At 45.2% G+C, this 11582-nt stretch overlaps 1 protein-coding gene across 1 annotated transcript in view; it reads left to right on the plus strand.

Moving 5' to 3' along the window:
- LOC139540625 (calcium-activated chloride channel regulator 1-like) overlaps positions 1-8618 on the plus strand; it is a 29017-nt gene extending 20399 nt beyond the window's left edge. The window contains exons 12-13 of the mRNA XM_071344436.1: positions 2118-2203; positions 8291-8618. Of these exons, the coding sequence (XP_071200537.1) occupies positions 2118-2203; positions 8291-8618 (414 nt within the window). The remainder of the gene's footprint in view (positions 1-2117; positions 2204-8290) is intronic.
- Positions 8619-11582: the final 2964 nt, after the last annotated feature.

Consider the following 11582-nt stretch of genomic DNA (forward strand, 5'->3'; position numbering starts at 1 on the left):
TAGGTCCACTATTGCTCGAAATGACTAACACAGCCGTTCACAAAGGCTCATTGGGAGAAATGTGAATAATGCACAAATTTCGCTTTTATTTAACAAAAATTAAGGATGCCATCTGTGTTCTCACTATCGCCCCCTATCTTTGATAAACGCAGATCTTAAACTGTTTTCCAAAATGTTGTCATCCCGTCTCGAGACTTTCTTACCCAAATTGGTTTGAGCGTTCCCGACGGAGAACTCAGTCTTTAGTTATTGAATCCCAATCATTACCCATTTTAAATATTTGTGAGTAGATATATTTCCTCCTTAGATAAAACCATTGCAAGAAACTTTAACAGAACGCTCAAATCAATTAAAATCCAACCTCAGTAGATGGACTAACATCCCAGTTGCTTTAACTGGCAGAATATCTAATGTGAAAATGAATATATTGCCATGGGTGAATTTCTGTAGTTCAATTCTTCCCGTCTCTCCCTTCTGCCTATTGGGATACAATTCATAGTGCAGTTTCGAAATGCAAATGGCAAAGTAAGCGATCCTGGATAAAAAAACTAAAATAAACTTACAAAGAGGGAGTCTTTCCTACGTCTTGTAGGAGGACTATCCATACCAAACTTTCCAGGCACTAGCATTTCGCCCCATCCTAAATTGGTGTAACTGGGAATCAAAATGTCATGCCTATAATACAATATTTCACAATAATGCCTTGCGATCTGGAACAGAATATGGAAAAAGATGACCTTGGCATCCCGTAATCTGAACCATCAATTTATACATTTAAAGGTTGTTCAAAGACTGCATTAAACATCAAGGAAACGTTTCACGATGAAATTGGTCCCAACTGTTCACTGTGTTCCCTACGAGCAACAGTGACAAGCAACCATAGTTGCTGGGAGGCTGTACGGGCAGAGGCTTGTTTGATGGGCAGAAGCATACTTATTTTTGTTTATTTTCCTTTACATACTAAATGTCATAATGATCAATACTTTGTATTTATGTACCTTTATGTTATTTTTGAGTGGCAGCCTACAGGTCAAGACGATATGAACTGAACCGCCCCACTCTACTTCTCTCTTTTCATTATAGTCATAATGTTTGTAACTTGTTGTCATCATATTCATACATTTTTTTAAATGTTATATTCTTTCAGGACAAACACATTAACATATTGCATGCTTTGAATTTTTGAGATGTATTTGCTTAGTTTAACCACAGGATGGCAGTCAAGTACCAGCATTAGCTTTTCTTCACTGTCTTTTGTCTGTCTGGTCTGGTGCTTTAGTATTGTCGTCATGTCATGATGTGGGCATATTCAAAACTTTTACGAATGAAACTGGCTACTCATTTACCATTATTATATTGTTTTACTGTGATTGAAAGGGGTCTATTCAAGGTCTTAATAAAAGGCCTATTTTACACTCACACATTCATTCGTTTATAATCATATATTCTACTCATGACTTCACACTTAACACTCATTGTCAGGTTTTGGCCAGGACTGTTCAGGTTTTGTTCACTAGATGTCCCCCTTGCACCTTTTTTGTACCTTTTGTTTTTCTTGCCCTAATTATTGTTTGCACCTGTAAGTCATTCCCTTGTTAGTATTTAAACCCTGTGTGTTCCTCAGTTCCTTGCTCAGTGTTTGTATGTTAGCACCCAGCCCCAGCGATCATTTTTCTCTTGTTGGATTTTCCAGAGGTTCTCTGGTTTTGTTCTCGTGTATTTTTGGATTGGTCTTTTGAGGTTTGTTTTTGCCCTTGCTGTTTTTACCACTTTGTGGATTTTCTTTGTATTTTGGAAGATATCTATTTTTTATTAAACCACCATCTCTAGTACTGCTGTGTCTGCCTCATCTTCTGGGTTCTGCCCATTATTAGTGACTGTTTCTCGCACCGGGTCCTGACAGAAACACTGAGCCATTAATATGAACCCAGAGGCAGCCAGTACCCAGGACTTTTTTCCCATGCTGTCCCACCACGAGGGGACTGTCCAACGTCACGAAGCTGCTCTGGTTCAGCAAGAGGCCTTACTGGCTGGACATTCTCAACTTCTGTCGGAGATGATGACTTCCATAAAGCAGATTTCTGATCAACTTTCTCCTGCAACCGCTTCTGCTCCAGTTCATCAGATTCAAGTGCCCGAGGCAGTTAAACCCCTGGCTGAACCTCGTCTGCCGCCTCCCCAACGGTTCTCAGGTGATCCGAGTGTTTGTAAGGGGTTTTTCACCCAATGTTCTCTCTCCTTCGAGCTGCAACCCTCGTCGTTTCCCACCGACCGGTCCAAGATAGCATATATCATCACCCTGCTGTCGGAAAAAGCCCTAGCCTGGGCTACTGCTGTGTGGGATGCCCAAAGTCCCTGCTGTGCCAGCTACTCTACCTTTGCTGAAGAATTCAAGCGAGTGTTTCAAGGTCCTACCAGCGGTCCTGACTCAGCCAAACAGCTCCTGACTCTCCGCCAAGGTCGGCGCAGCGTGATGGACTATGCCATCCAGTTCCACACGGTGGCAGCAGCGAGTGGCTGGAACGACGAGGCGCTCACAGTGTGCTTTTTGAAGGGTCTTTCCGACAACATCCAAGATGAACTGGCCACTCGGGAACCACCAGACAACCTCGAGTCCCTGATCAAGTTGGCTTCACGCATAGACCAGCGTCTGAGAGAGAGAGAGCTCAACCGTAGATCTCTCACCCTAGCTCCTATCGGTCCCAGCTCCGAGTCTCCACCTTTATCCTCGCTGACTCCACCGGAACCCGTGCAGGTTGGACGCATCTCCCAGGCTGAGAGAGACCGCCGGATGAGGGAGCGATGCTGTCTATATTGCGGCAAACCGGGCCATTTCCTCTCCACGTGTCCCGGGCTCCAGGGAAAACGCACTCTCCCGTGCAGGCCTGGGAGGACTGTAACGGGAAACATAATCTCCTCCCATCCATCCAACTCCCGCCTGCTCATTCCAGTTACCCTTTCCTGGGACAACCACGAGCTTCCCCTTCAAGCCTTGGTAGACTCTGGAGCCGCAGGTAACTTCATGGATGGTGTCTGGGCGAAGGAGAATGGCGTTCCCTCTGAACCTCTAAGTGACCCCATAAGGGTTACTACGTTGGATGGAAGCCCTTTGGGATCTGGACTTGTCACTCGTGTCACTAACCCCTTGCGACTTTCAGTTTCCCAACACCAGGAAGTGATGAACTTTCATCTGACCTCGTTTTCCGAGTTTCCTCTCGTCCTTGGATACCCCTGGCTTCACAGCCATAACCCTCACATCGACTGGTCTGTGGGCACTATCAAGCAGTGGGGTCCTACGTGCCAAGCCACTTGTATCTTCCCAAGTTCCCCGAGTTCCCCTCCCGAGTCTCTAGAATCCATCGACCTGTCCCGAGTTCCCGAGTGTTACCATGACCTCAAACCGGTATTTAGCAAACAGAGGGCCACCAAACTACCACCCCATAGACCTTACGATTGCCCCATCGACCTGTTTCCGGGCACCTTCCCCCCCAGGGGTCGGATCTTTTCCCTATCTCCTCCCGAACGAGCTGCTATGGATACCTACATCAAGGACGCTCTGGCAGCAGGCCTCATGCGTCCATCCACCTCGCCGGCGGGAGCAGGGTTTTTCTTTGTGGCCAAAAAAGACGGGGGATTACGTCCTTGCATCGACTACCGGGGACTTAATGCCATAACCGTCCGTAACCGCTACCCGCTACCCCTTATGGCCACAGCCTTTGAGCTGCTCCAGGAAGCAGTTGTCTTCACTAAGCTTGACCTGCGGAACGCATACCATCTTGTGCGGATCAAACCCGGTGACGAGTGGAAGACCGCTTTCAACACGCCTACTGGTCACTACGAATACTTGGTGATGCCCTTCGGCCTGACCAACGCTCCGGCTGTGTTCCAAGCGCTCATAAACGATGTGCTTAGGGATATGCTTAACATCTTCGTGTTTGTTTACTTGGATGACATCCTCATCTTTTCGAGCTCCCTTCAAGAACACACTAAGCATGTCAGACAAGTACTCAAACGCCTCCTTGATAGCCATTTGTACGTTAAGCCGGAAAAATGTGAATTCCATTCCTCCCGAGTACAATTCCTGGGATTTGTAGTGGAACCCGGTCGAGTCCAGATGGACCCCAAGAAGGTAGGGGCGGTAGCGGATTGGCCCACCCCCAAGTCCGTTAAGGAAGTTCAGCGTTTCCTGGGCTTCACCAACTTTTACCGCAAGTTCATCAAGAACTTCAGCTCGGTGGCAGCCCCTCTCTCAGCTGTAACCAAGGGTGGCAACACAAGGTTTCTGTGGGGAAGAGAAGCTGAGACGGCCTTCCAAGGACTCAAGCAGCGCATCCTCTCTGCTCCCATTCTGACACTACCAACGGCGGATGAACCTTTTGTGGTGGAGGTAGACGCATCAGAGGTTGGGGTTGGAGCTGTCCTGTCTCAGAGGGGTGAAGACAAGAAGCTTCATCCTTGCGCCTTCTTCTCTCACCGGCTTACCCCGGCCGAGAGGAATTACGATGTGGGGGATCGTGAACTCCTAGCGGTTAAGATGGCATTGAAGGAATGGAGACACTGGCTCGAGGGGGCTTCTCAACCGTTTCAAGTGCTTACGGACCACAAAAATCTGGAGTATATCCAGCAGGCGAAGCGGTTGAACTCCAGACAAGCTCGATGGTCTCTTTTCTTCAGCCGATTTCAGTTTATCCTCACCTATAGACCCGGGTCGAAGAATCTCAAACCGGACGCCTTGTCACGAATCTACTCTCCTGCCATTCGAGAAGATACTGACATGACTGTCCTTCCGGCCGCTAAGATCGTGGCTCCGATCTCGTGGCAAGTGGAGGATACCGTGAAACAAGCCCAAGCCATCGAACCGGGCCCTGGAGGAGGTCCTGCCAATCGGTTGTTTGTTCCCAAGGCAGCAAGGTCCCAAGTCCTTCTGTGGGGGCACTCCTCTCGCCTCACCTGTCACCCGGGCGTAGGTCGCACCTTGGAGTTCATTCAGCGTAAGTTCTGGTGGCCCACCATAAAAGAAGACGTTGCCACTTTCGTCAAGGCCTGTTCCGTGTGCTGCCAGGGCAAATCTTCTCACCTCCGCCCTCAAGGACTCCTTCACCCTCTATCTATTCCCCACCGACCCTGGTCCCATATCTCATTGGACTTTATTACTGGCCTTCCTCCGTCCCATGGTAATACTACTATCCTAGTCATCATCGACAGGTTTTCTAAGGCGGCCAGGTTCGTTCCCTTGACTAAGTTACCTTCTGCCAAGGAAACGGCTGAGTTGGTGATTAACCATGTGTTCCGAGTCTTCGGCATTCCGCAAGATATGGTTTCCGACAGAGGTCCCCAGTTCGCCTCAAGGTTTTGGAAGGCCTTCTGCCAACTCATAGGGGCCACTGCCAGTCTATCTTCAGGGTACCATCCGGAGTCCAATGGCCAAACCGAGAGGATGAATCAAGAGCTGGAAACCACCCTCAGATGTATGGTCTCCAACAACCCGTCCACATGGTCGTCCTTCATGGTTTGGGCCGAGTACGCGCACAACACCTTGTGCTCCTCCTCCACTGGTATGTCCCCGCACGAGTGTCAGTTTGGCTATGCTCCTCCATTGTTCCCGGACCAGGAGGCAGAAGTCAGTGTGCCTTCAGCCTCGAGGTTCATCAGACGCTGTCGGCTTACGTGGAAGAAGGCCCGTCTTAATCTTCTGCGTTCCTCACAGAGGTACCAACAACAAGCCAACAGACGTCGCCGTCCCGGGCCTACCCTGCGCCTCGGCCAGAGAGTATGGCTCTCAACCAAGAATTTACCGCTACGGGTGGAGTCTCGCAAACTGTCCCAGAAATTCATCGGTCCCTTTAAGGTTGCCAGAAGAGTGAACCCCGTTACTTTTCGCCTGCACTTACCCAGATCCCTTAAAATTAATCCCACGTTTCACATTTCTTTATTAAAACCTGTTGTTTTTTCTCCCCTTATCCCAGCAGGCAGACCTCCCCCTCCGCCCCGTATCATCGGAGGCCAGTCGGCTTATACCGTCCATCGGATACTGGATTCCCGCCGGGTGCAGCGGTCCTGGCAGTATCTGGTGGACTGGGAAGGCTACGGTCCCGAGGAGCGCTCCTGGGTTCCTGCCAAGGACATACTGGACCCTGACCTCATTCGTCAGTTCAGGGTCCTCCACCCTGAGAAGGCTGGTAGGAACGTCAGGAGCCGTTCCTAGGGGGGGGATTCTGTCAGGTTTTGGCCAGGACTGTTCAGGTTTTCTTCACTAGATGTCCCCCTTGCACCTTTTTTGTACCTTTTGTTTTTCTTGCCCTAATTATTGTTTGCACCTGTAAGTCATTCCCTTGTTAGTATTTAAACCCTGTGTGTTCCTCAGTTCCTTGCTCAGTGTTTGTATGTTAGCACCCAGCCCCAGCGATCATTTTTCTCTTGTTGGATTTTCCAGAGGTTCTCTGGTTTTGTTCTCCTGTATTTTTGGATTGGTCTTTTGAGGTTTGTTTTTTCCCTTGCTGTTTTTACCACTTTGTGGATTTTCTTTGTATTTTGGAAGATATCTATTTTTTATTAAACCACCATCTCTAGTACTGCTGTGTCTGCCTCATCTTCTGGGTTCTGCCCATTATTAGTGACTGTTTCTCGCACCGGGTCCTGACACTCATTCCACATAATTTTGTGATAAATCGAATTGATAAATAAAAATCGTATAATTTGCTAAAGGAAGTGACTTTGTAATCTTTTGTTGTCTTTACCAGTTGATGTCAGGATTTCCTTCCTAGAATTTCAAACAGAAGCCATCAAAAGTATGTGTATGTATATGATACAATTCATGATTTTAACACCAACTAATCTAGCATCATCCAACACAATGCAAAGATTCTCCTTTCTGTGGTCTTTGACTTTCAAAACAGGATATTTTCCTATAAGACCAGGGTTTACTGAGACTGTTCTATTCCTCTGCCTTGTGTATCATCTCAGGTATTTCCCTCTAACGTGTCTTTGAAACTAACGATGTCATCTAGCGCTTAGGAGCGTCAGTAAACTACATAAAACCATAAGTTACAATAAAGCCATTCCTAGGGACAAGCATGGATACCAACGCAGAAAAAACACCCAATAAAGCAATCATCAAATTGGAGGTTTGGAGTTTACAGAGAAACCCCCCTATTATCATCACTTGTTGTTATACTCAGTCAGGAAAACATAGTCACACTTTCCACGATCACTCATTAGAGTTGAAAAGAAGGTGGCTCTTGAAAGAGTGGTACACCAATACAACAGAAGTACTGGGTGAACTTAACCAGGTCAAATACTACAGTTGGTCCATTGTGGGCAAGGAAGGAAGCCATGGCTGTATTGTTCTTTTCCTGGGATTGAATCAACGTTGTTTCCACGTCATTTCAATGAAATGACATTTAACCAATGTGGAATAGACGTTGAATTGATGTCTGTGCCCAGTGGGCAGCGTTGTCCCCAGATATCATAATGCTGAATGTCTATGGCCCCTGCATCATGTAGAGGGACACTGGGTTATTAATGGCCCAATTTTCAATCTCACCACAGACATGACTTCAATATCATAAATCCAGGGTAAAACCCATTGTGCCAAAGTCAGGAAGCCTTAAGTCATAAATTTGGTAAACACATACTAAAAGTTGATTCATCATGACAACAAATTAGTATCAGTAACAAACCACCATAGAGAGATGAAATGAAACGTGATTCTTGATAATACTAATTGAATTAAACCCCAAGACAATTTGTATTTCTGCCCTGCTACTACAGTATACAGAATGTAAAATATTTGGTTATTTTATGTAGTTACCGAAAGTTCAATCAGGAAGGCTTGTCTGAATGCTCATTTAACTTCATCCAGGAAGCATAACATAATTCACTCTGTTTCCTATTCTAGGGGCCTAGTGGGAATGAATACACACGTATCATCATCAGCATAGCGTCTTGTTTCTCCTCTTTCCTATTAGCCAGTTGTGGAATGGCATTCACCTATTTTACCTTATAAGCACGGCGCAATAATGCACATACCTCACGCTTGCCGTTTAACCTATGGGCTCACTCTTACAATTATCACCTTTCTCTTGCTCAACCAATGGACTTACATCTTGTGATATATAAATATTGTACGTCAACTCACCCTTGTTCTCTCACTTGCTACTTTTCACATCATCTGGCTCCGAGGATCTTCCCTCGGAGACAAGGCCATTCCCCAAACTATTTAATAAAATATCCTTTTGCAATCCATTTTTGTTGTTCATTCAGTTAAGTCTGTACTCGATTCTCCCCCCAGCCCCTGTCCCCGTGCTTCCCCTCTGCTGTCTCCCACCATCTTCACCCCAGTCTCCCCCCAGCCCCTGTCCCCGTGCTTCCCCTCTGCTGTCTCCCACCATCTTCACCCCAGTCTCCCCCGAGCCCCTGTCCCCGTGCTTCCCCTCTGCTGTCTCCCACCATCTTCACCCCAGTCTCCCCCCAGCCCCTGTCCCCGTGCTTCCCCTCTGCTGTCTCCCACCATCTTCACCCCAGTCTCCCCCCAGCCCCTGTCCCCGTGCTTCCCCTCTGCTGTCTCCCACCATCTTCACCCCAGTCTCCCCCCAGCCCCTGTCCAGACCACATTGTGACGTATTACAGAGGGAGAGTCAATATGCAGAATGATTCATGGGAAACTCAGCCTAAGCTTTGGCAAGGAGCAAAGAGACAGGATCTTCATCTTGGTGAATTGTGTCCCTCTCTCTACATGTCTGTCACTCAACTAAGTCTTTCTCTCTGTCTCAATGTTGATATTTGTGCCTCTCTTTAGCCATGTTGGCTTCATCCTCCACTCTGCAGTTGGCCATCCCTGTTTCACCACCACAGCAGTGCTGATCCATGTACTTCTAAGGCAGGCAAGAGAGGCCAAACACGGAGGGCTGAAAGTTCATATTAAACATTTGATTAAGCAACCCTATAATAAGGTTGTGTTGGTATGAAGATAATTGTACATTGTCTATGGTGATTGACAGCACTTATTTTCTGAATAAAACCGTGCCATGCTTTAAAAAGGCATTCAGATTCTTCAAGATAATCTCTCCTGGACTTGGATGGCTTTCATATGAGTGTATTTCTATGTGTCAAATTACCATCCCCTTAAGAGGCACTATTACATTCATTTGCCACAGCTTGCCAAAGCAAATTAAATATTTTCCATTCTGACAAAATCATAGCCTATTATTATTCCATCATTCATCTTAAGGGCTCAAAAGCACTGACTAAAACAAACTATCAAATTCAACAATAATGTTATTGCACACTGATACCAAATGCAGGCAAGCTTTAGTTAAACCATGGCTTGCAGTGCAAATGATTGTTTAAACAGAACCATGTTGTGTTTCTAAACACTAGCGGGTGATGAACATCAGCTCACCATTCAGCCTCGTCCGTTCTGTCTCTGTTACTCGGTGGATGGCCTGGCCAGTACTATCAGAGGGAGCATTGAATACAGAGAAAGCATGCAGTACCATCACGACTTGTATGGCCTGATTCAATACATTGCTCCAGTTCTTTCAAATCTATAAGAGGACCTTTACATCAGAAAAACCTCAACGTTATAACCCTTCTATAATACCCCTTATTATGGTGAACTGAACTTTACTGTGCAGGTAGTGTGTTTGAATGCCCTGTCTGTACCTGATCCATTGTTATGAGCTGAGGTATAACACGTGCATGCAGAAAAATTCTGCTGCACATATGGGACCTCTTTTGAGCTTTCATCTGTGACGAATTAGCAGCTATTGATGTCAATATTCAGATTGATCTTCCTAAATCTATAAAGCTATTTGGAGACTGTCATTCGTAGCCTCAAAAGGTACAGTATACTGACTAATGCCACTTAATTAGACAGGATTATATTTGAGCCCAGACTTCAAATCTGCACTTAAATACTTCCTTCTTTTTCATTCTTGATTCATCTGGAACGAGAAAAGAGGGGAATTTCTTTAGCCAACTACACGTTTAAAACCTTTATCCTGACTTACCACTGGGCACAGATGTCAATTCAACATGTATTTCATTTCATAAATGTAATTGAAATGATGTGGAAACAATGTTCATTTAAATCAGTGTGAGCCCAGGGGGTTATTTGTCAACTCAAAAATGTAAACAAATTAAGTCATCTTAGTGGTTTGATTATCCTGACCTCGGGACCAGGAAATGCAAGCTCAAGGGCCATGTTTACAAACTGGAGACCCATTCAAACAAAATCACTAGTAGGGACTTTTTTGTTGGTGTAGTTTTTTGGGGGCCCATCCACCACCCCTCTTCGGAGGACAAAAATAAACTTTGTTTTTACAGTGTTTTCTTTAGTCGTACATTCTACACACATTTTACATACATGGCTTCTTTTTTTTTTACAGTAGTTACATAGCAAGAATTAGTCATTTAATATTTGTATATACATTACATCTAGATAGATAGTACTTGAATATTATAAATCGTGTTTTCAGTCATAACTATCATAGAAGATGAGATTTGAAACATACCCTTCAGCTACTATCAGTCCATCCCACCTATCTACTACCACCCCCCATATCTGGAAAATGGCCCTCGCGGATTCTCACTGCAGCCTGTAGAAACATAAGGCCTCTGTCACCAAGGACCTCCCAGGAAATAGCTCTTAATCACAATAATCAGAAAAATAAATGTTCAGGGTATCCAATGTGATTTATCTATGAGGCGAATGCCTTCCACGGTCATCTGGAAGTGCAGGGGAGCCACTTCTTAAATCTACTGATAGCAGATCAAACATTAAACGTCTACTTGTTCAGTTCTGCTGAGTCAGAGAGCACCAGAAGTTCACCCACAGAACATTTTCCAGCAGTTAATAGTTTGAGCATCCGCGTCCAAATAAAGTGTGACCTAACCTTTCACTCCAGATTCAAGGAGGAGATATAGAAATACATCAGACATTGTCTTTTTGATTGTTAATGTTACTGGAAAGTGTTTTGGTGGATCAATACACCTTCATAAAGTTGAAGAATTCAGTTGTTATAACCCAATACATTTGATAAAATCATTGCGCTCAATTTGACCTCACTGTGCCACCTGTCAGCCTACTGTTTTTTAATAATTAAAAGTCCCCGTTAGATGCCTGCCCACTGGGCAAAAACTCCTTTCATCCACCTTGTTTCCATGTCATTTCAACAACCAAAAATGTATGTGATGATGTTGAGTCAATGTGGGAAACTGATTGGATTTGCAAAAAGTCATCAATATAAGGGAATTTAGTCTTTTAACCGAAATCTAATGACAATGTGGCATTGTTTGTTGATTTCACTTTGAATTTACATTAGTTGACAACTCAACCAAATGTAAATCCAAACTAGATGTTGAACTGAAGTCTGTGCCCAGTGGGTGGTCTCGTGTTATGGGACAGGTAATCATTGATATGAGAGAGGTCTGTAAGGATATTAAGGTCTTCTGTGTGTACAGAGGCTGCTGGCATTACCCTGGTATTGAGAATCAGTGGAAAGACTTAGCCGCTTGACATTGTAAATCCTACATTGATCGCATTGCATTAATTCATGTACCTCCTGGCATCTAGTTGTGTT

The sequence above is a fragment of the Salvelinus alpinus genome, chromosome 16, assembly GCF_045679555.1.
Source record: "Salvelinus alpinus chromosome 16, SLU_Salpinus.1, whole genome shotgun sequence".
Classification (NCBI taxonomy): domain Eukaryota; kingdom Metazoa; phylum Chordata; class Actinopteri; order Salmoniformes; family Salmonidae; genus Salvelinus; species Salvelinus alpinus.